This window comes from Pelodiscus sinensis, chromosome 19, assembly GCF_049634645.1.
Source record: "Pelodiscus sinensis isolate JC-2024 chromosome 19, ASM4963464v1, whole genome shotgun sequence".
In the NCBI taxonomy this organism is placed as follows: Eukaryota; Metazoa; Chordata; order Testudines; family Trionychidae; genus Pelodiscus; species Pelodiscus sinensis.
Genome location: NC_134729.1, coordinates 28834437 through 28859155, shown reverse-complemented (window position 1 = coordinate 28859155; position 24719 = coordinate 28834437). Strand labels below are relative to the sequence as shown.

At 53.9% G+C, this 24719-nt stretch overlaps 1 protein-coding gene across 9 annotated transcripts in view; it reads right to left on the bottom strand.

The window, feature by feature from the left end:
* Nucleotides 1-321: 321 nt before the first annotated feature.
* Nucleotides 322-24719, bottom strand: part of TCF3 (transcription factor 3) — a 145175-nt gene continuing 120777 nt past the window's right edge. For 5 of the 9 annotated variants that reach the window (XM_075903247.1, XM_075903251.1, XM_075903244.1 and 2 more), the window contains 3 exons: nucleotides 20070-20214; nucleotides 4630-18914; nucleotides 322-917 (listed from right to left, as the gene is read on the bottom strand). In XM_075903247.1, coding sequence (XP_075759362.1) covers nucleotides 20072-20214 — 143 coding nt within the window. In that variant the 3' untranslated portion in view covers nucleotides 322-917; nucleotides 4630-18914; nucleotides 20070-20071. Of the gene's footprint in view, nucleotides 918-4629; nucleotides 18915-20069; nucleotides 20215-20740; nucleotides 20968-24719 lie in introns of all 9 variants that reach the window. The other 4 variants (XM_075903246.1, XM_075903249.1, XM_075903248.1 and 1 more) reach the window with 2 other exon arrangements.

Here is a 24719-nt window from a genome sequence, read left to right as displayed (position 1 = left end):
GGGAGTACACACCCACCCTCTCCTTGGGGCAGCAGCAGCACTCTGTGCTAGCTCCCGGCATTGTTCTTCCTCCCCTTCCCCCAGGGAGGAATGAGCAGATTCTACAAGCACTGCTCTTGGGATCAGGGCGTGTAAGAGACAGAGAGAATCGGTGGTTTGGAGCCAACAGTCTAGATGCTTCTTTGAAAGAAAGAAGTGGAAGAAACTGTTTTATTTGATTGTCACAAAAAGCATTGAATACATTCTGCTGATGTCTGATTCTGCTGATGTCTGATTCTGCTATTATTTGCCTTAGTGGAGCTGTATAAATAGCAAGAAAAATTATTTGCAGGTGATTTATTCAACAAAAGTGAAAATGTGTCACATAAAGTATGTGTCACCAGGCACATGAAATAGAATCACTAGACACACAGATGTTGTTTTAGCTCTTATAGCAAATACCAGCTAAGCCCCCCGGATTTATAAGGTATAGGGTCTCCTCCTGCTGCCTGCTTATAAAAATATCAGGAAGGAGAAAAGCACATTACTGAAACGGGCAAACTTCTTCAGGTTTATTTTCTTGCCACATTCCATGGCTCCCCACGATCCAGGTGCAATGCATAGGCGTGTTACACTGAGCAATCTGTTTATCCCTTTCCACCTTTATACAGTAGGTTGGCACTTTTACCATGCCCGCTACCTTAGAAAGGGATGTATAGGAGGATAAATTCTTGGGGTTCACTTTCTGAATAGTTTTTGTTTTTCCTGGATCAACTAGAAGCCCTGTGTTGAAGTAGCTGTCTCTCACATGGCTTAGAACTCCAAGTGGACCGGCAGTCAGCACTTGGGGTAGTAGACCTTCATGAACCACAACGGTGACAGCTTCCTTGGTTTGGTTGGCAACTTTTATGGTGTAGCTGAATTTATCAGACACGAAGCTGGAGCAGAAAGGGAACAATTAGTGTCAGTCCCGCCAGCAGGAAGAATACAGAGAAGAGTTCAGGTTAATTAACCAAGTTTTCATGTACAAGCTAATCGCCCTCCCTCGCACACCTTATAACTCTCCAGAAAAAGCACCAAATATAGACAAAATAGCAACGGGCCAAAACTGGGGCTGTGTATATGAACACGTCATCTTCTCTTGGCCTCACAGTGAGCAACTCTGATCAGAAACAGACCTAGACCTGAACCACTATGATGTTTGAGTGTAGACCAGAATTCAACCCTTCCATCCTGTCCCTTGGTTTGCCCATGAGACAAAAGTGGAGAATTTTATTGAACACCCCCACCTCTGGTAGTTTAAATAAAGAAAGGTTCTAACAGGATCCTGGGGTTAGGGTGGGTTGTGTCAAAACTAAGTTTAATGGATCAAGATTTGCAAAACCAAACCAGCTTTTTTGGTTGGGGATGGATTAGTGCAGGGGTTTCAAACTTTTTTTCTCATGACCCAGTTGAAGCAAATCGTTGATGCCGTGACCCAACAATTTGACCAGAGTCTGGGCTCCAGGGTGGGGCTGAGGATGAGAGCTTTGGCTCCCATTAAGAGGAAGCTTTGGATTTGGAGGGGGCGGGGGCAGGGCTGAGGCAGGAGGGGCTCACCCTGAACTGCTCCTGGTCAGCAGTGCATTGGGAGTGCTAAGGCAGCCTCCTGCCTCTCTTGGCACCACAGACCATGCTGCGCTTCAGTGCGTGGCACCCTGTGTGCCCCATGCCTCCACAATCTAGGAGCCAGGCTTGCTGCCAGCTGCTTCTGGGGTGCAGCACAGTCTGCAGTACCAGGACAGGCAGGTAGTTAAAATGTGGGTAATTGATTAGTTGACAGGCACTTCCACGTTCCTCCTTTGAAATGTACAAGAGCCCCCGTTTCAAAGAAGGAATGTGGAACTCCGTGTCCAGCCCGGGGCCGGCAGGAAGTCCCGCTGACTCTGGGCTGCACGCAGCTGCCTGCTTTGAAATGCACAGGAGTTCCCAGAGGGGGGGCTTGTGCATTTCAAAGCCATGGAGCCCAGGGTCAGCGGGTTAGTCGACTAGTCCAACATCCCCACTGCAGCAACGAGACCCAGGGCCCGAAATTCCACGACTCGGTGCTGGGTCGCGAGCTGTAGTTTGAAAACCCCTGGGTTAGGGGGTCTGGCCAAGACTTGCATGTGATTGTGAAGAACTGAGTGAAGATTGTGCCTTCCCTTCTGATACCAGAACAAAAGATAGTCAATGACTGTGGGAGATTTTCAAGGGCACCACTAGTAGTTGGGCTCCTAACTGCCAATAAAGTCAACGGGAATTGGGTACCTCACCAGTCGCCTTTGAAAAAATCTCCTCTGAAGTCCTTTATGTCTAGAGCAAGTAAAAAGAAATGGACCAGGATTTCTAAAACCAGAAATCACAGTGAAGCTGGTCTAATCGTCAAACGGTCTAGTGGCCTCTGAGTGGTTTCACAGGCTGGAATTTTGTAAAAAGCAAAGGAAAATAGCTATAGAAAGGGTTCCATTCGCGGGACTTCACTCTTCCTTACGAGATCCCTGTGTAGCTACAGCTCTAGTGCTTCCTTCAATGCACAGGACAGTGAATGAAGCAGAAGCTGCACAGGAAGGGAAGTGTGTTAAGGCTAGGACCCAAGGAGCTGGGTTTCGTCCCTAGTTCTGGCTCAAGCGTCCTATGTGATGGGGATGGCTCTATCATTGTGCATATGCACAAGGTGGCCAAATTAAGAGTGAACAGGCAATGTTAATTATGGCATTTCCTGACTTTTGAGCCCCGAGTTGTAACCTTAATGTAGGGTTTTGTAGAGAATTCCCTTTAAAACTCCATTCATAATCACTATGGACAGTCCAGTTACCAGCATCGCTAATGCTTACAACCTGCTGGCAAATCTCACACTATTTTTTGTTGTTTGTCTGAAAACTCCAGCTCCGAGAGTCATGTGATTACACAAACATCTTCCCTTTCGTTTTGTGTTTTTAAAAAGGGTACGTCTAGACTACATGGCTCTGTCGACAGAGCCATGTAGAGGAGTTTACTAGACATAGGAAAATTAAGTGGTGATTTAAATAATCGCTGCTTCATTTACATCAAAATGGCTGCCGCGCTGTGCTGATCAGCTGTTTGACGGCACAGTGGGGCAATCTGGACGCTCCGCGGTCGACAAGGGAAGCCTTTGTCGACCGCTCCAGTAAACCTCATTTCACGAGGCATTTAGAGAAAGGCTTCCCTTGTCGACCACAGAGCGTCCAGACTGCCCCACTGTGCTGCCAAACAGCTGATCGGCACAGCGCGGCGGCGGTCATTTCGATGTAAATGAAGCAGCAATTATTTAAATCGCCGCTTAATTTTCCTATGTCTAGTAAACTCCTCTACATGGCTCCGTTGACGGAGCCATGTAGTCTAGACCCGTGGTCCCCAACACGGTGCCCGCGGGTGCCATGGCGCCCGCAGGGGCATTTGTCTGCGCCCACCAAGTGCTCAGGGCTGGTCTGGCCTCGGGCGCGTGGCGCATGGCGAGCGCCGGCCCCGGGGGCGCCGCGGATTGACTCCCCGCGGTGCATGGCGGGGGGGAAGAGAGCGCCAGCGCCAGCCCCGGGTGCACGGTGCTTGGGGGACGGGGGGAGAGAGCGCCGGCCCCGGGCGCGCGACGCTTGAGGGGAGGGGGGGAGAGAGCGCCGGCCCCGGGCGCGCGGCGCTTGAGGGGAGAGCGCCGAGCCTGGGAATGCGGCTATGGGGGGGCCCCGCCCCGCCCCCCGGGCGCCCGGCAACCCCAAATGGTTGGGGACCACTGGTCTAGACATACCCTAAATGCCTAGCTCTTATTATTGCAAAGAAAGTTCATGTTTTCCAGCCTGAGCGAGACCTTGGTGCTGAGAAACCAAATGGCAAAGAAATACAGCTCAGTATCTTTTTTTTAAATTCATGATTGTTAAGCCAATTGCCTGGGGCGTGACAAATGGTTAGTAGTTAATGCCTCATGGGGCGGGGCCAGGTGACGTCATGGGGCGGGTGTAGGTGACGGGCTTGGTGACATCACAAAAGGGGGCGGGGCACCTGTCAAAACTGCATGGTGATGGAAGTTATCGAGGCATTAACTACTATGGTTTAAAGATTTGAAGTTGGGGATCCTGGTTTATCTAAATTCCCTTCAAGTTGTGAGGCCATGCAGCTGCCTATTAAGCCCTGAATAGGGGCCCAGGGCTGCAGCAGGGAAAGACACCTCTCCCTGCAGGCTCCAGCATGGATCTGTCATAGCTGGGGGAGAAGCTCCCCTCCCCCGCCCTGCTGGTGCTGCCACAGCTGTAGAGTGGCACCTCTCACCTAGCCTGAGCTGCAGTGATGAGGGAGGACTGGAGGTAGTCCTCCCTGGGGCAGTCCGCATACTGAACCCCTCATCCCCAGCACCACCCCACACCTTGAGCCCCCAGCCAGAGCCCTCACCTCCCCACATCCCAACCCTCTGCCCCAGGCCTGAGCCCCCTACATACTCCGAACTCCTTGGTCAGACACCGTCCTTTTGCAGAATGAATTTTGTTATGTGCATCCATATAGTGTGTCACATATCACCTATATGGGTGCACAGAACAAAATTCATTCTGCACATGGTCATAAAAATTAGCGGGAACACTGGTTACAATGATATAATGTGAAGGAGAAAGCTTAACTTACCCAAAGACTTGGCATTTCGATGGGTCATCTTCCCGGTAGATTTTGTTCTCCTCCACGATCCAGGTGCAATGCAGAGGGGATGGACACACAGCCACCCACTCATCCTCCTCTCTCATCACCTTAATGGAATAGCATTCGGCTCCTGTGCACCCAACGGTGTAGGTGAAGCTTTTCCAGACGCTAACTTCGTTTACAACTGACTTCTCCCCAGGTAAAACTCTTAGCTCACCCTTCGTGAAGAAGGATTGCAATACCTCGGGGGTGGGCACGCTCAGAGAGTTACCCAGCCAGCGTAACGCCGTATTGGTGCTAAGAGCAACCGTGACTGGTCCCTGACTCTTGTTGGCAACTTGAATGATGCAGCTTGACATTGTAGATGCTAAACTGGAGCACAAAGGAAAATCAGAAGCGTGTCAGTCCCAGCGCCCCACACCCTGGGGCAGGGATACCTGGAGTCTGATGAAGTCAAGAAGTTTTCTGAATTGAAAATAAAAGTTTCTCCTGACTAACCATGGGAACACGCTACCAAGGGAAGCAATGGGTTCACTGTCTGAGGCTTTCAAATCCACGAGCTTTTTTTTCCTCTGGCAGATGCTTTAGTCCAGTGGTCACTAACCGGCAGATCGGGATCGAGGGGTCGATCTTGGAGCCTCTGACAGGTGATCCTGACTGGTCTGGCCAAGAGGCTAGCAAGTGCGGGCACTTCATCTGCCCCTCCCCCACTGCTGTGCACCCCCCACCCCCCACAGCCTCCTGCTTGTGGGACAGAGAAGGGAAGGGAGGGGGTGGGGGGCACTGATGTCAGGGTGCCCCCTCTTCCACCAAATGGAGGGGGAGCACAACAAGGCTTGGGATGGAGGGAGTTTGCTGGCTGCTTTTGGGAGTGGGGCAAGGCCACTGGGGTAGGGGTGAGCCTGCCTTAGCCGCACTGCACCACCCCCCAGGAGCCACCTGAGGTCAGCAGTGTCCAGCTGCAGCCAGGTCCCTGCCCCGCTCATGAACCCCCCCCCCTGCACCTCAAGCCTCTGCCCCAGCCCAAAGCCCCCTGAACCCAAACTCCCTCCCAAAGCCTGCACCCCCACTCCCTGCCCCAGGCTCGGCTCAGAGCCCCTCTCGCATTCAAATCCCTTAGCCCAAGACCAGAGCCTGTGCCCCAACCTTCGGCCCCCGCCCGGCGACAGGGAGGGAGGACGGAGTGAGCAGGGACAGGGCCTCAGAGAAGGGGCACAAAGGGGGGGGGCAGGGGATTTGGGTTTGAGGTAGATCTTACATTGCACTGAAATTCAAAAAGTGATCTCGTGCTTAAGAAGGCTGAAGAGCCCTGCTGTAGTCAGGCAAGTTGTTGGGATCTGTAAAGGTATCAGACCAGACGAACGACTGGTCTTTCTTGGCCTTAAAACCTACGAGCCTGTGGCTGATCTCACGCGGAAGAAGTAGAATCAGAGAACCCCAGGGCTGGAAGAGACCTGAGGAGTCACCGAGTCCAGCCCCCTGCCCAGAGCAGGACCAACCCCGACTCAATCATCCCAGCCAGGGCTTGGTCAAGCTGGGACTTAAACACCTCTAGATGGAGATTCCACCCCCTCCCTAGGGAACACAGCCCAGGGCTTCCTCACCCGCCTAGGGAAAGTTTTTCCCAATATCCAACCTAGATCTTTGGACCTAGAAATGGCTGTCCCCGGATACGTATTTGGTTTAAAGTCCATTCTCCCTGCACAGTAATAGGGGGGAGGGGGGCGCATTGACTGGGGATCCCGATTCCATCCTAGCTTGGCTGGGAAATGGCTGGCTTCCTGCTGGCTCTGAGGAACAAGCCGGACTGGCTGGTGAGATAGAACCCAATGCTACAAATCGAGCCTGGAGTCTTTCCAAAAGCCATTCTCTAGTTCCATGGGCAGTGGACCCTGGAAGGATCCAATTATCGCCAGGGGAGGTTCGTTGGCCTGAGCTGCGCAGTAGGCGAGCCTGAAGGATCTAACAGTCCCGCCAGGCCTTAGAAATCCAGGAAAAGTAACATTCAGGGGGCAAGACCTGGGCAGGACTCTCACATCCAATGGCCAGAGTCATGCCTGAGCAACAGGGGAGCAACAGACCCTGGCACCTTTCCCTCAGTGATCCCCTGAATCCCGCGGGCTGGCATCAAGGGGGCGATGCCTGGGGGGCGGGGGAGGGCAGGGCTGGCTGCACGTCAGTGCGGTACATGATTTAACACAACTCGCCTGCGCAGTGCCACTGAAACCCCCCCGACCCGAGCACAGCGTTTAAGGGTCTGAACCTACAGACCCAAACCCGATTCTGACTCGACTGCTGGCTTCACAGCTGGGCCTGCCCCAGGGCCTGCCTGGCATGGGGCACTCCTGCATTAGGCAGTGTGGCCACACCCGCCTGATACCAAGTCTTCCAGAGGCCAAGCAGGGGGTCCCTAACAGGACAGTCCCAACGCTCATCTCATAAGAACATAAGAACGGCTGGACTGGGTCAGACCAAAGGTCCATCTAGCCCAGTGTCCTGTCTGCCGACAGTGGCCAGCACCAGGTGCCCCAGAGAGGGTGGACCGAAGACAATGATCAAGCGATTTGTCTCCTGCCATCCCTCTCCAGCCTCTGACAGACAGAGGCCAAGGACACCATTTTATCCCCTGGCTAATAGCCTTTTATGGACCTAACCTCCATGAATGTATCCAGCTTCTCTTTACACTCTATTATAGTCCTAGCCTTCACAGCCTCCTCTGGCAAGGAGTTCCACAGGTTGACTACACGCTGTGTGAAGAAGAACTTTCTTTTATTAGTTTTAAACCTGCTACCCATTAATTTCATTTGGTGTCCTCTAGTTCTTCTATCTCCTGCACTACCCTGCCTTTTGGAACGAGCACGGCGGCTCACCTGCTTGGCTAGGTTGCCTGTCACCGCCACACCACTTCATCCCTCCATCTGCTGGGGTCTGTTCCTGGCTGGGGAGTGATCTGTACTGCATTTCCCCTCCCCTGGCCCTATAGGGTGATCCACATGCAGGGTAAGTTTTCTGCCAGTTTTCCCTATCGCACAAGTGAGGGAGGGGCTTGTGCTACGGACCCAGAGCTCCTGGGGTTACATCCCGCTGATGCCCCAGGCAGGGGAAGATAACATGGGCTGAGAGAACTGTGTCCCATTGGCCCTGTAGGACTGACATGACAGTGCACGTTACCCTGCGAGGATCAGGCTTTGCTGCCTGAGAACCCCATTCCTTGAATTCTGCCCTGGCTCTACAGAGCTTCCTGCCACCCTGCGGGAAGGGCACACGGAGCCTGCCCGGCAGCTCCACCGAGCACCCTGCCCCGGGTTTTAAGGGGCAGCTCCGATGGCGCCGTGTACGTCGATTAACCACAATGAAGGGGAAAAGAAAGAAAACCCTGCGCCATTTCCCAGTCCCCCGTGTCTAGAGCTGGCTCATTGCAGCGTTCTCCCACAGGGAGGTTCTAGCTGCAGAGCATCCCCCCTCCGTCCCTCAAGGGAGCACGTGCAGGACAGCTGCAGCGTTTGCCCCGGGTCTAACGGGCTGACGTGCAGCAAACGTGCTGCGCTGAGGGGCCATTTGTACATCCCTCCTCCACTGAGCACTCGCTCGGCTTTACCTTTCCGCAGCCTCCAGACGTTCTGGCTCCTCTCCCTGCGGTGAAGCAGCTTCTGCCACCTGAGCTGAACTCCGGCTCGGAAGGGTTGGGGGCAAGGAGCAAAATTCCAAGGTTACCACTGCAGCCAAGTGCTGAGAAATCACATGATTGGGAAAATGGAAAGTAAAACTCTCCTGCGGGCCGGGATCCTTGTTCGGGTCGGGGGCAACTGACCAAGAGAAAAATCAGTCGGAAGCCGCACACAAGTGAGAAGCAAAACAAACCAAACCCTCGCTGACGTGGCCCGACTAACTCCCCACGTTCCCCCTGCACACCAGAGCCTGGGGGGCCAGCCTACTAGGTGTATGCGCTCCAGCCCCATAGGGAGATGGGGGAGGGGCTAGGTGACAGTGCTGGCTCCCCCATGCTGGGAGCGGAGCCCTGAGCCTCGCCAGATCTAGGCAAGCTAGGGGCTGCAATCAGACCCCGGGCCTGAGGTTCCCTGCCCTGCTCTACTGCACTGAACGGCCTCTCCGCGCGGAGTGGAACAGCCGCATGGAAATGATGAACCCAACTTGGGAGATTGTTCCTTCCTCCAAGGCTATTATCCTACCTACCCTGGCAACCCTTCACACGGGGACCCATCCCCATGGCCCTGAGTTGGGATGGGTAGAGTGAAGGACACAGCGCCCCCACAGGGTCACGCGCCCCTTTCAGCAGCCTGGCTGTCGCGGCACAGCCGTTGCGGAAAGCCGCATAGTGCAGATGTCGCCTTGGTTTCTCCGCAATGGCCTTAGCCTCGAGCGCTGCGTTAGCATCTCCATCATCCACTGGCGGTTCCCGCTTCTGGCGTACTTGCCTTTCTCTTGCCCTTACCTTTCGGGCCTTTGGCTAGCTGTCCTTCACGTTCTTTGCTGGCCTTCCCAAGTGTATTTCTGCACTTCATTTGCTCCTTTCTATTTCCCACCCTAGGTTTTAACTTCCACTTTTAAACAAGGGCCTTTTGCCCCTCACTGCTTCTTTTACACTTGGCTGTTTAGTCACCTTTTTGTTCCCGTATTCGGCTCTTTAATTTGGGGTGCACGTTGAAGTGGAGCCTCTAATTGTGGCGTCTTTCAAACGTTTTCATGCAGCTTGCACTTTTGGCACCGAAACAAATTAAAAGGGGAACTTTCCTCATTTTTGTGTAGTCCCCAGCTCTGAAGTGAAATGCTAGTGTTGTTCCCCCGCCACAGGGATGTTACGTTCAGTTATATTATGGTCACTGTTACCATGCGATGGGCCACCTCTTGGACCAGATCACATGCTTCACTTAGGACGAAATCAAGAATGGCCTCTCCTCTTGTGGGTTCCAGGACCAGCTACTCCAAGAAGCCATCATTTAAGGTGTCAAACTTTCTCCCTGCATCCCATCCTGTGGTGACGCGTACCCAGTGAGTATAGGGAAGAGTCAAAATTCCCCACTATTGTTTTTTAACCTCCCGGAGTATTTCACGGTCACTCTCACCATACTGTGTTCGTGGCCAGTAATAAATCCCTTCTGCTATATGCTTATTAGAGCAAGGAGAGTCTATGGTAGTTTGGATTTCATTTATTGAATTTCAGCTTTTTTCTGCAAATCGTTTGTCCAGATCATTTTCAATTTTAACCCTTGCCTCCAAAGCACTCGCAACCCTCCCAGCTTGGCATCGCCCACGGACGAGACGTATGCCCTATGGCTTCCATGATCTCAATCTTTGATGAAACTATCGGAGAGAACTGGACCCGAACAATCAAGGCAGGAAAATGCAAAGGCAGGCAGGGAAGGGGAGATCCCTGTGGTGGGTGCTGCTCCGAAGCCTGGTGGATGGAGATCCAAGCTAAGCTCCCTGGCTGTCAATCATAGAATAATAGGACTGGAAGGGACCTCAAGAGGTCATCGAGTCCAGCCCCATTGCCGGACAGGGCCACAGAACCTCAAAAATTATTCACGCAAGAAACAAAGTGCTGCCAGACATGCTATGGGTTTGTGTGATGAACATCACTTTGGAGTCAGGGCGGGGCATTTCTGAGGCTCATTTGCAGCACCACCACAATGGAGGCCCCTATCCTGCATAGAGCCCAGTGCACTTTGGGCCTAGAATCCATGGTGCCCCTCCATAAAGCCATAAGGAGACAGCACTGACTGCCCTTCTAGCTGACAGAGTAGAAAACCCCACAAGCCCTCCCCGAGCAGAGTTCAGAGCCCAGAAAGGGAGAAGCGCTAAAGACTCCATACAGGCTGCAAGGGACCATGCTCTATCGAAAGGGCCCAGATACTACAGATGATGGGTAGCAGGAGAAAACCCAGAGAGAGAGAAATGCAGAACAGCTGCACATGGCAGGAGAGAGGGGAGCCCATGGAAGTACTGGCCACACTCTAGCTGCTTAAAATGTGGATCTAGAAGTTTGAAATTAAACACTCGGCCTAATAGCCAAACCACAAAAACAAGCAACAACAAAATAAAGGGGGACAGTGGCCAATCAAAGCCTTTGTTTTTTAGTACAAGGTAAAACCTTTATTACAACTTTTCATTCATAGGTATACAACATCTGAAAGACAGATATGGGAAACCAGTAATATTGTTATAAAATGTCACATTTATTGCTACATTACTGTTATATACAGGACAGTTCTCAAAATCTACTTTAAAAAAGTTAGGATTATTTAAAAATTCCAAATAATCCAGCCAGCTGTTTTGACACTTGTATAAAATTATTTTAAAAAAAATGAAAACAATTCATATCTCGAGGCACTCAGAAACACAATTTTATCCCCCAATTGTGATTCATTTCAAAGAACAATGCATTTCCCAACCCCCAAATACTTTTTTTTCTGGGTTAGACATATATATATATACTATATATATATAATTATAATTCAAAACTATAATGTGTATTTGACTTAAGAACAAGGATTTTCAGCCACTTAAGTACATCTGGATTTACAGGTAGGCAGCATAAATATCAAAAGCCAGGACCAATTTTCTTCTTAAAGACAGGAAAAAAAAACCATCTAAGGGGTTAAAAATAAACAACTTCCCCAGACTTTCCCCTACAATTGCTCTGCCCCACCCCCCAGTACTAAAAATATATATATTTATAAAGGGGAATCAAGTAGCACTTCATTTTCTAAACTAATTTGAGTCTTCTCTAGAAAACGGGTAATTTCCCCATAGGCAATGAAATAAAAGTGGGTTGGTTGATGGAAGTATTGTCCTTAGTCAACTTCGCCAGGTGCCCCTCTCTCTTCTCCCTCTTCCCCTAAGATGAAGACAGGTAAATTATTTACCACTTCTGTGTCCTCCCCGCCCCCAAAGACACAAGATTTGCTTGAGCTGGTGGGTTCCAAAGGGTCATTATTTGAAGCTCTGGCACTAAACGGGAGGGAGACGTTTGTTTCCCTTTCGTCTCAGCACGGTTCAGAGGTCCCCAGGGGACACCTCCAGCATCCCTCCTGAAAAACGGGCCCCACGGGGGAAGGAGGAGCTCAGCTGAGCAGGGGGCAGGGTGTGGAGGTGCTGCTAGTGACGCTGCCACAAGAGGAAGCAGCATCATGTGGACAGGCACTCGAGCACCCTGCCCCACTCGGCCTGACTCTAGAAGTCACTTTCCCGCTGCCCATGGCCGATTCCAATTGCATAGGGGGCAGGAGTATTAGATCCCTAAGCAGGGCAGCTGGGACAGAATGGGCATCGTGAGCCGAGGGGCAAGAGATGCGCCTCTCCCTCCCCCTTCCATTGCACCCATGCTCAGGCAGAGAACGGCCTGGATTCCTCTGGACTTGTGCAGGCAGCTAGTGCTTTACAACAGAGCCCAACCAGGGCTCCCTCCGCTGCATCCCTTCCCCACCAGCCCCACGCCCCAGCCTACACCAGAGCGAGAGCAGAGAGCAGGCTTCCCTGCTGCCTTGTCCAGAGGATATGGGGGGGAGGGGTTGAAATGGCTGCTCTTGCCAGCTGTTTAGTCACTGCAGTGTTCTCTAGCCCAGGCCTCGGGGGCATTAGAGCTGCCCTGACCTCGCCTTTCCCGGGTTACTAGAGCCTGGTCAGGGATGAGCTTCTGAGGCTTGGATGGGGAGGTGGGACCCTGAAGATGGATGGGCTGAAGGGAGAGGGGGTGGATGCTGAGGGCAGCCCTGAAGTGAACAGGAGGGATGAAGCAAAATTCAGGACAATGTAGCACTTTAAAGACTAACAAGTTTAGTCTTTAGGAGGGATGAGACATCTCTGGAGAATCCAGCCAACCCCAGCTCCTCCCTCAGCCAGGGCTGGACTCATCTGGGTTCCCTGTGGACTCAGGAAGGTCTCTGCTGCAGGATGCCTGGGCAGGCTCAAAGCGGCAGCGGAGAGGACATTGCTACTGGGTCTGGTCACCAGCTGGAAGACTGAAGCTGCCCTCGGCACCTTCTCCAGGTCAGCTTTTACCGCTAGGCTGTAGTGCCGAAAAAGCCACCCACATGGGCCAAGAACGGCTCTGGGTAGAGCCAGCTCAGCCCTAGCTCGGGCGCACTGCTGCCCCGCGAGGCAGAGCTGGGTTTGGAACAGGCGACTGCACCATGCGACAATCACAGAAACGCCGGGCTGGAAGGAACCTCACGAGGTCACCCCTTCTCCCTGTCTCCACGCAGAGCCACGTCTACCTCGACGCTGAATCCCAGGTCCTGTGGGTGAGCATGCAGAGAACAGGCCTCGCTGTCTGACGGCAGGAGGGAGCCCAGGAGAGGGGGCTGCATAGGACTACAGAGGGGCACGGGCCTTCTGCGAGGCCTGGTGATTCTGGGTCTAAGCCAGCAATGTCCTGGGATGGAGGAGGGGACAGTCAGGTTGGGTTTGCCCCACACTGCACTGGCTCCCAGAGCCACGCTGCTCACCCAAGCTGCTGTTCACCACAGATCCCCCTCCCCTCGCTTTCTGTTTGTTCTCTGCTCCAGGGGCCAGTTCTCCATTTCCTTTGGGGGTGGAGCGCCCAGAGCTCCCCGTGAAGGGGCCTGGACAGGCTGCCCTCTGGCCGTCACTGGCAAAGTTCCCACTGGCTGCAGCCCAGAAGCCCTAAGGAGAGGCAGGACCCTGGCGTGACTCATTTTTAGAAGCAGCCACAAGTGGCTGCGAGCAGCACACTGGTACCTGGTCGTGTTTGCCACCAGCAGCTGGGACCAGCTGAGCCCAACCCCTGCACACTCGTCCCATGCAACAGCCTCTCCGGGGAGGGCTTTCAACAGCACTGAGGCTCCAGATTCACTTCGGTTCTTCTGCCCCGAGCTCTGCAGCAGAAACCAGAGCGAACGCCGGAGCCGGGGGGAGGGGCAGGGGAGCTGTGGGCAGGGTCGCTGAGCTCATTCTCGTCAGTTTGGAAAGGAAACGCTGAGCTGCGGAGGCGCCCGGGGCTCCCGTGCCGAGGGGAGCCAGGAATTCCTTTGCCCCACATCGTTCGCAGGCACGGGAGCCTGGCGCGCCAAGCCTCTCCTACGACAGCCTGCACAGTTCACCCCACCCCGGAGCCTGCAACAGCTGTGGCTGACAGAGGAGGGGCTGGCCACTTTGAGGTCCCAGGTTCAATGCCCAGTGCTGATCCCCCCTCAGAGCATCCCCGAACAAGCAAGGTGATGCGGTGAGTGGATGTGGGCTTGGACACCTGCCACCAAGCTTCCCCCCCGCCCCCTCCCCGCGCTCAGACACACTCACAAAACCAGCCTAACCTGGATTAAAATGGGACAGTTACTTGGACAGCGTTGCCTAGCAACGGCCGCTCTCAGGCAGCGAGACTGATGGCCAAATTCAGCATCCAGGAGGCATTTTGCGCCTGGGACGTAGTCGCCTAGGAAAGGGACCTCACACTCATGGATCGAGCAGCGTGTCTGGTTTGCGTTCCCTCACACCGGGTGCTGCGGTGCCCTGCTAGCTGGGTGAAGGTCGTTCTTAGACACCACGTGACAAACCCTGGCTCTGATAGCTAAAGCTCAAGGTGCCAGGGACTGAAGTAACTTTTCCCAGCCTGCGCGGTGCACGGACAATGGGTCCAGCTGCCGTCTCCTGCGCTCACCCAGCAGGAATGATCCGGTGCAAACTCTGCAGAGGAAAGTCTAAAATCTTTCCGGGGCATTTAAAATCTAAAACTCCCCGGGAAACATTCCAATGGGCCTTATGCATCTTGTAGGAATTTTGTTTACAAAGCCTTATTTTGGGGGTTATGTTTTGCTAGAGCACGTCCCCTTAAAGAACCAGACGCCTTCTGAGGACAACCCAGCACCGATACTTGGGTCTTCTTCGCACAGACGTGGAGCTACGAACGGGCAGGGGAAACACCAGGAAGCAGCAAGCCCCGTGTGCACGTCCTGGCCACGTGCCCCCATTCTGCAACCTGCCTGCTACCCAGAGACATCCAGTGCTGCTGCTGCCTGGACGCTGATTTGTCTAGTGAATGTGGGGCTCACGAATCGCTCTCCATGGGACAGGGTGGAGCCAAGTAGGACCCTTTACAAAACTCTGGAAGTAGCAGACACAGTTTGATTTTAAAGCCTACAGGCTCCACAAAGACCAGCTGCCAGATCTCTCCAAAGTCTGACGGGGGTTTTAGCCCTTCTAGATAAAGAGGTGCCAATCTGTGAAGTAGCCTGGGGATTTAGCTGCTCCTCACCCATGAACAGGAATGGAAGAAGCTTCTAAGCCTCCTCTGACCGCTGGCAAAAGCAAGTTGTGCTGAACAATTCACAGGGCCGGTTCTGAAACCTCCCGCCTTTGGCTGAATGCACAGAGTATTACATAAAGGGGGGGGGGGGGGGGAGGGAGGAGTTCCTCAACTTTTGACCAAAACCTAAATTCTCACCGCCATTTTTCATTTGGGTTGAAAGTTTCTGGGATTTTTAGACTGAACACGCCATTTTTAAAAATCAGAAACTAAACATTTTCAAATTGTGTGTTTCTGTTTGGAAAACACCCCCAACTTTTTTCACCCGCTCATCACAAAACAGACGGATCCCCCCCAAAACAACTATCTCAGGGAGGGCATGGAGGGGAAGTTGCCTGTCGAGAAAGGGAGACCAGCCTGGTCCCAGCCAATTGCCAGCCATTTCTTTTCCCCAGTGCAGCAAGATACCCTGCCTTGGACAACAAGGTGCAGGCCGGCTCACAGGGCCCGACAGGGCTGCGTGCTGGCCAGCACTGGGGAAGGGGCAGGCTGTGGCAGAGCCATTCACTAGAGACAGCACTGGGCACTTTCCATTTTCTAAACTAGGACTGACGCTGAGCAGAAGTGGCCAGTGTCCCGGACGTGGCTCGGGGAGAGGACGCTGCTCCCACCTCACCCTGGCCTTCGGGAGGGAGGGGAGCAGGAAGCGAGATGGCAGCAGCAGCCCGGGGAGCCCCATCTCAATGGGGACAGGGCCCAATTCCCTCAGCAACGCTGGAACGATTTAACGAGGGGCAGAGGTTGCGAGACCGGCAGCCCAGAAATACTTGGTGGGTCGAAGCCGCTTACGCGATACAAAGAGCAGGGTCGAACACGGCAGGCTGCCTCACCCCCCCACCCCAATACACATTACAATGGGGGTTCATCAAGATTCACCCTCACTCCCCCTTCGACTCTCTCTCCTGGTGCGGGCAAGAAGCCCCAGGGCAAGGAAGAGCAGTTTAATCCCAGTATTTATGGGCAGAAACAGGCTGACCCTACCCGGCCTGTATTCAGTTTTAACCCCCGCCACACAACCAAGCAACGGCCACGTCCCAACACAGCAGGGCCGCACGAACCGGGTTAGAATAGCACGGAGTGAGCCTTGAGCCTGCAAGGGGGGGGAGGGGGGGGCTGGCACATCCCAGCCTTGCCATCGGACTGCTCCACTCTCTGCAGAGTCCCTAGGGCCTCTGGAAGGGGAGAAGGGGTCGGATGCGCTGGCTGCCCCATGCATCCAGGGGAGGGCAGGGAGAAACCATCCTGGCCGGCTGCCAAATTTGACTGACCAGAATTCAAACTGGGGCAGCGGCACAGAACGAGACCGAGCTCTGGAGACTTCCCAGACCCTTGAGGGCATGAGGCAGTGACCCTCGCCGGATGCCAGCACCGAGGAAAGCCAGAAGCTTAAGTCAATGCCAGCAGTGATGAAGATGTGCCAAGATATCTAACCCCGCCCCCTCTGCCACACCTCCTCCCCTCAGAGGGGCAACTCGACAGACCAGAGAGTTGCAAAAATGTTTTCCCCAAAGCCCCAGGTGCATCAAACCAGAGCCACGAAGGAGGAAGGGGAAGGACCCAGTGAAACAGCCCCACTCCCGCTTTGCTAGCCCCCCTCCCGACACCTCAGCCCTCGCCTCACAGGAAGCTGAACAATTAGCTGCGTAGGGATCGAACAAGCCACGCCACCCTGCTCCCTCAGCAGCCTGTCGCCTCATCCGCCCGGCCACAGAGGTGGACAGTCCCACCCAGAGACACACTGCCCGAGGGGACTGCCTCTGGGCAGGGGCCAAACTGCATTGCCAAGCAGGTTCAACACCTCCTGCCCCCTCCAGGCATTAGCCTGGCAGAGCCCACAGGGGCAGAGTTGGCATAGCTGGGTGGGGTTGGTCATGAAACATTTCAGACCTGCTTTTGGAGGGAAAACCACAGGGACAATTTCCCACGCTTTTCTTTGGCGGGGGAGGAGGAGATACAAATCTGAAGCATCTGGAACTGCTCTCGTTCCAGCCCAGCCCAGCTCCATCCTCTCTGAGTCAGCTCTGCTCCCCGGAGCCAGGGTCTGCAGCTCCGGCCCACGTTAAGCACCTCACTTTGCTCATCCTCCCAGAATGCAAAGGGGGCAGCCTCAAATGTCTGCACTGAGGGGCCCAGGCACTGCTGAGCAAACATCCTGCCCTCCCAAGGGACTCTCGAAAGCCAGCAGGTCCACAAAGGAAGATGAAGATGCTGCAGGTCCTTTCAAGGGAGGTGGGGACTATTTCTTCATGCTGGGCAGCCTCACGGGATGTCACGATGGTCTTGCTAGGCGGGGGGAAACCTGGGCGCTTTCCTCTCTGATCCGTCTGGAAAAGAAGCTCCTTCCTTCGCCTCCAAAGGCTAAATCCACACCCCCAGGAAAGTGGTTTTGTCCAGCTGGGGCCTGCGGCGAACATGCAGACAGAAGAGCCGACTGCTGAGAAAGTTGCTTGTGAGGGTGCTTTGAAGAGAAGCCAGCAGCTGGTTTTGACCCAGGTTAAGGGAGAGGGTGGAAAGAACTCTGCTGCAGCTGCCTGTGGCACTTTCGAGTTGCCAGCTCCAAATACAAAGTGACAGGAGCTGCCTCTACAGAGACACGCTGTCTCCATGGGCTGGAGGATCCCTGCTTCCTGCTGCCAGGCACTGCTTCCCCGAGGCTGGGAGGGATTTGCACATGCCAATGCTCCAGCTCACTTTGTTCTCCACCCAGAACCTAGGCTGAGATTCATTTGCTGGCCATGGCCAATACCACACTGAGCTGCTCCCCAGCCGGGCTGCCCTTTTTTGGGGCCACACTCAGTTCTTTGTTCTGTGTCTTGGTGTCTTTGTTCTGCCAGTTGTCGGCCCCTCTCTCCATCTTTGTTCTTTGCCACTCTTTGTTCGGCACGTCTCTCTCCCCTCCTGCCGTGGAAGTGGCTCCGGTGGCGGGTGACTTGCTCAGGGGCGTGAAAACACAGTGTGCTCCTCTCAGCTCCTGTCCACAGCGGGTCGCTTCTTTGCTTACCTTGGAACTCCCACAATATCCCGGCTTCTCCTTTCCCCCCAGGTCCATTCTCTTTCCATGGTGGAAGGAGCTGCCAAATCTGGCCGTGTGCTCTACTTTGGCAGTGAGGCTCCAGAAGACAGTTGTGATCTTTGCCGCTTCACTTCTCACCCTCACCTCCCGCGAAGGAGCCCCCTGGGGATCCCTGGGAATGAAAAGCAACTTGCAACCCTCCACCCCCGCCCACGGCGGCTCCCCTGTGACCGAGGCTGGGAGAAGCCAGAGAACCACTGAAGTAAGCTGCCGGAACTTGTTTTGTCGTCGGACTTCCTCTCCCCAGCTGAGAAGTGGCCAAAGCAGAGATGATGAATTCAGCAGGTGGGTTTTTACCATGGAAGGTACAAGCCACGCTAGGAACAATATCCCACCATGGCTACATTCGCATTTAGTGGCTTTCAGAGCCGAACTGGAGAATTTCTCTTTTTTTATATCCAGTCTTTTAATACAATTTTAATATTCTGGTTGATCCTAAAGATGCAACATCAACTATAGAAACAGCAGCAGAAAAGCGTGGGGTACAAGACTTTTTTTATACAAAAAATTTTTTTGTTGCTTACAAAACATATGCAAAAGAAGCTAAAAAAACCAAAAGGCATTGCTATTTTGTTCTACCTAAAAAATCTCATAACTAATGTTCTTTTAAAAAAAAAAGAAATATTAAGCTTAGGCACAATTTTGCTGCTGGCTGCTTGAGAACAAGCCAAGAGAACACGATGCTCCCCCTGTTAACTGAGTGATATGTATTGACGGTTCCATACGTTATACTTAAGGCAATTTTTTTGTTTTGTTTTTGACCAAGTGTTTGTTTCTTTTTAACGCCCCTTAAAGCATGCCAGGCTTCTCTCTCGTGTGTCAGTATTAGCAGTACTAAAGTTTATGGTTCAAGACGGCTGCAGGTCACACCGAAGGTTTGCTTCCTACCCATCTCTGTATCCAGGGGAACAAAAAGATCTACAAATAAAGAAAAACAAAAAACAAAAACAAAAAAGGAAAAAAGAGGAAACCCAAGTGAGAATAATACTAGGTTCCTTACACATGGAAGTGTCAAGTTCATACAAACGGGCCTCATCTCGGTGGGAGAATTATACCCTGTGCAATTAAAACACGTGCCAGTAGCATATCAGAGACACAAAGGGGGAGAGGTATTGAACCAACTTCTCTAATAGCCTGGGGCCAACACAGCTACAACTGCACTGCAAACAGCATGTGACTGAACAAGCAAACACGAGTGGCCATGTTTCACCGACATTTCTCTCTGCATCTTGGCATAGCCGGAGCGACACCCAGAATGGGCTGGCTAACTGGGACTGGCCAACAGCAGGAAGGGGACTGGGTGCTACATGGCTTTACAACACAGCAGTGGCAGCTTGTGGCATGAAGCTTGGAGCTGGCACTGAGGGCTGGAAACGGTTTTATTTTTCAGTCCCCGTTGCAGCAAACCGATTTTAAACGGAAATCCCCCTGGCCTGCAGGGACTAAGGAAAACTGGAAGGTGTCCACAGAGCATGACAAACGCTCCACAAACTTCTGTGAGCAGGCAGGGGAGGAAGGGTTTGAAGGGATGGAGTAAAGCGTCCGTGGCCATCCTACTGTAGGCCTATTAATACCCCATCTTGCTCCTCATAGCAACTATGATAGTCCTTGCAGAGCAAGGGCCTTGGAGTGCACATGGCTTTAACCAGGCTTCAGTTTTCTGACCCAGTTTGTCTGTGGATGTGCTCTGTGCAGAGACAGAAAGCAACTGGATATTACATTGTCCCTAGGGGTGTACGGGAAGGGTGGGGGTAGAAAATAACCTAGTCAGGAACTGATGGAATTCAATGTCTCCACGTCTGCTTCATTTATAAAGACAAGCTAAAGAAGCTTTCTAACTTGCACTGCAGTATTTTCAAACGGGAATCCTATCCCATCACTCATCCTACTGGACAGAGTTAGAGGGCTAGCTCTGACGGGCCAGAATCAGGCATTTTCGTTTGCTCCACTGGTTGTTTGGAATTTCATTGAGTGATTAAAGCCAAGCTGTAAAATGTGTCATGATATGCGCCGATTTCCAAGAGACACTGACACAGCTGAGCGTGCTGGAACCCGGCGGGCAGCGGGCGATACCTTCACATGTGTCCAACGGGGTTGTGACCATCTCCTAGACCAGGGTGCGAAGCTGAAAGTGTCATCTGGGGATCTCCTACTACTCCGGACACTTTCTCCTCTTCCCGGCGCTTCAAGCAGGCAGCTTTAGGGTTCAGATTGCGCTCTATGCCAAACAGAGCAAGGGTAGGGGGTGGGGAGAAACACTCAATTCGTGCAATAGCATTAGAGAGCAACAGCATCCGAAAGAAAAAGCCCGGAGTCCCAGACAGAAGCATTGGAACGCCCAAGGAAGTAACCCCAGTGCAAGCCTTCTGTAACCCTTCTGCTCCATGTAATTGCTGCCTGCCAGGGCAAAGCTTCTTTCCCATGCAGGAATACTGGGCCAATCGAACACGTACTGCTTTAAAAATGGCCGTCAGAGTCGGTGGGCTGAAGACCTTTAAGATGGAGTTTTCCTAAGTTACCAGGTGGACTGGGATGACCAATTTCCATATATTACGTGTTCAAACCCCATAGACGAGGCCTTGGGAAATCTCAGCCCAAGTGCTTTCAACTGCAGCTCACCACTGGCATTGCAAACATTCAACCTTGCAACCAAAGCTTCAGATATCAACACATCTCCCGAGCCAGGCACACACAAACGGGTGGGAAGAGAAAAGTCCCAAAATGCACCTGTCCCGTTACCATACCTCGTACTTGCTGCTCCAAGCCCAGAATGACCTGCACCGCTTGCTGAAGGATGATCAGTTTGGTCTGCGCTTTGTCCGTTTTTAAGTGCATCTGACACATGCGTCCCAGCTCTTTAAAGGCCTCGTTAATGTCCCGTACACGCACCCTTTCCCTGGCGTTATTGGCCATTCTCCTCTCCCGGTCCCTCAGATCTTTGTCCTCCAGTGACAGGGCCTCGTCTGTACTGCTGGGTTCACAGCACCACAGGGATTAGTCAGGGAGGGTGTAGCCGACAAGGGGCTGGGTCAGTTGCTGTGCTGATAGTGCCACTAGCGTCCACTGCAAAAAGTTCAACCCACCTCACATTGCAGAAGCCAATTGAGAGCGGAGACAGGAACTCGCCCGATTTTCGGGTTCCGTCTCTCAGAGAGCCAAGCTAAGGTGCTGCCAGCACTAGGTCACTCTCTCTGCCCAGGGACAGCACGCCCGGGAGGGGGGAGGAAAAGGACTGACACATGGGGGGGGCGGAGGGGAAGGGAAAAGGGGAGCTGGGAAGAGCGATCCTTTCCATCGCCTTCATGCTTTCAGATTAGCATGTCCGCCCTGCGCACCTCATCAGAGCCAGTCGGAAAAGGGGACGGTTCTCCCAGGGAAAAATGGTAACTTTTCACAAAGTTTCAGTTGAAAACCAGACGGTTTTCAGCTAAAAACAAGCATTCTGGTTTTCAGTTTTCCGCCGGTGGCAGGCACCAACAGGGAAAGCTTAGTTTAGCTGAAAGCTCAATCGTCCATCCAAAACAGTCGTGGTGGAAAATTTTTCAACCAGCCCTGCTAGTCGGCCAGTTTGACGCCCACTGGACAGGTCGAGAGATAGAGGCCCAGAGAAAGAAGCACCTTGCCACGGTCCCACAACTGGTCAGTGGCAGAGGCAGGAACCAAACCCAGAACGTCTGGCTTCCAGCCCTGTGCTCCGAGCCCTGAATCGGGCAGACAGCTTGGAACGTTGAGAATTGAAGTCTGTTTGCAGGAGTTTTAGCCTGCAACCCCAAAACTGCCAGGAGGTCAGCTTGCCAGGCTGGGGCCAGGAATGAGGCAGCATACACCGCATGGCTGCATCAACGCCACGAGGGTGGTAGAGTTGGCCTTGCAGAACGTCACTCTAATCCAGCTAGCGGCTACGCATCAGGGCTGGGAAATGCAGCCCCTAGCATGCTAAGGGTGCGAGTCAACGAGACGTGAGAGGTTCCAGAAAAAAGGGCCATGGGGGCAGACTTACGAGGCTGGGGAACCTGCCAATCCAGATCCCAAAGCAGAAGCCAGCCTCAGAGAGCTGGGCACCCAAATCCCCCTGGAATTCAATGGGAGGGGGACCAGAAGGCCCCGATGCCCAGTGCAGGGCTCATAAGGACAGACGACCTGGCCCAAATTAGGGTTGGTGATGAGAGCGACGGAGAACTTTAGAACCATGGCCTCTCGGCAGCCTCGTCCCTGGCCAGGCGGCTGTGCTGTGCGTGGCACCTCAGTGGTTCTGCTATTCTGGCTGCGTCTAGAGCAAGAAACCAAGAGGGCTTGGCCTGGGGGTGGCCTGCAATGCACAGACCTGCTGACAGCACCTGAAGAGCTTGGCTCAACCTGCAGCACCCTTCCCCTCCGCCTCCCGCCTCGGTGCAGGGACGACCTTCTCCCCCAGAGCAAAATTCGCACAGGAAAGAAAAACTGCCTGAAGGGTCCTGGGTCACGGCCTCCAGCTGGCGTCGGGCTGTTCAGCCCCAGAAGAACCGGACGGGATTAGACCATCAGCCACAAGAGCAGTCGCAGGGACACAGGCTGGCTGACCAGCGCCTGGCGCACCGGAGACCGAACAGAAGTGACTTGTGCTTGGTCCTGTTCCTGACTAACCTGGCTCCTTCAGGCCCTCCCGCCCTGAGACCCAGGCTTTCGGGGTCAGCGTGCCAGCGCCTCGGAGAGCAGAACACCTGGCTTCCCGGCCAGCTTCTCCATCTCCCTGACCCCAGGCAGAGCCAGTAACGGCTCCAACCTCAGCAGAAAACGCTGCCCTGCGGGTCACCACTGCCCACCTCCTCACCCCGCGTCGGTCTGCCATCTCCTGCCCCCCGCCGGCACGAGGAAGTGCTGCTGGGCACTCTCCTGTGGGTTCCAGGGTTCCCTCTAAGCTGCAGGGGACACGTGATTAATCAGCCCCGCCCAGTCAGAGGCTCAGGGCTCCCTGTGTAGAGCTGACTGCCTGGGCGGGCTGATTAATCACTTGCAAAGCTGTGCTGCCCTGTAGCTTAGAGGGAACACCGCTCGGTACCCAGCCCCGCCGTGGACCGCACTACATGGATCTGCGCTGCCCGGCCATTTCACGGCCCAGCTCTCCTCACAGCCTCCGAGCTCCTGCGGTTTTCCACGTCTGCGTCCAAGCGGACTGACTCAGCAGAGGCTCCATCTCGAAGGGGGCTCGGCGCCATCTGCCCCGGGGGCGTTCCTCAGCACGGAACGCTCTGGGAGGCGCACGGCAGGGCCGGCGGGGGAAAGAGGCATCTCTCTCCAGAGAACGGAGGCGTTCTCGCTCTGGCTCTGAGCGCCGGCAGGCGGCTTCCACCTCTGAGCAAGGCTTTAAAAAGGGACAAGCGTGAGGAGACCAAAGTGAACACGGTGCCAACTCTCTCTCGCCCGCCCTCCCCATCAGCAAGCAGCAAGTACAAGGTAGAGAGTGGGACCACCGAGAGGTCACGGCTGGGGACTGTCTGTAGGAGAGCGGAAAGAACGGAACAAAAAATAACAAAAAGGAAGGGGGGAAAGGGAGACAGGAAAAATATACGTTACAAAAGGCAAAATGCTACAAACTGCAGAGGCACAAAAGAACTCCCATGTCACAGTGCAACAGCAGAGGCCAGCAGGGGGCAAGGAGCCAGGCACAAACCATGGATTCATAGGACCACAGGCTCTGCGGGAAGGAAAGGGGTTAACCGGCCACAGAGGCTTTTGCAAGGGCGGCTGGAGGGGTCGAGGGAGTTAATAGGGAGCATGCACTGCACAGTGTTACAGAAAAAGCAGCAAACCCCCTTGCTGCTCAGAGCAGGAAATAAACCCAACAGCTTCCTCTTCGGCTGGACTGATCGCACCCGCAGAGACCCTGCACCCTGGGGGCAAGTGCCGACAATGGGCACTGGCTGGTAAAGCCATGCTGCCCTGGCAGGAGAAGGGCTTCAGACCCAAACCACTGTCTCTCCACAAGAGTCTGTTCAAGAGAGGTGCTGCTAAGTGCAAGATCTGAACTGCAGAATGTGCAACATTCCCTTGAATTTTTCCCATCCATGCGCGGAATAAACCTTTCTATGTGCGCCAAGGCATGTGCCAATGTGCACCACCAGCAGAAAAAAAAAATCAACATGTGCTCTGTTCACTAGCTGGGCGGCCCTGGAATCTCTCCTGAGCGGGCGCCCAAGTGCCCAGCTTACAGGGAACACGGGTGGTGTCGGGGGGAGGAAAGGGGGTGGTCCTCAGTGTGTAGCTAGAGCTGAGCTGCTCCCAGACAGCATGCTCTGAGGCACAGGACGCCCAAATGTGGAGGGCGCCCCCCCTCCTCTGTGCTCGTCACCCACCCGCCAGTTCTGCCTCTCTGCTCACAGTGCCTCCTGCTGGAGCACTTCCTGCCTCCCCCCTCTGGCCCAGCTGCTCCTAGTGCTGCCTGCAGTTCCTCCAGCTCCCTCAAATACCTAGCAAGCCCCCCCCAAGCGGGGCAGGCAGCATGCTGTATTTCCTACAGCTGCTGTGACGGCGGCAAAGGATGGGCAGGGCAGGTCTGCCCTGGCAGACGCTGCCACCGCCTGTTGCGTCTCAGACACGCCTTTCGCTATGGCCCGGGGCGGGGATGCTCTCTGCTGTACGCGAGGGCAGCGCTCTACAGAGGTTAGGGCAGCGCTGAGAGGCGCACACAGGCCCCCCAGGGAAGCTCTCGCGTACATTCGAACACACATGCAGCACATGCAGCAG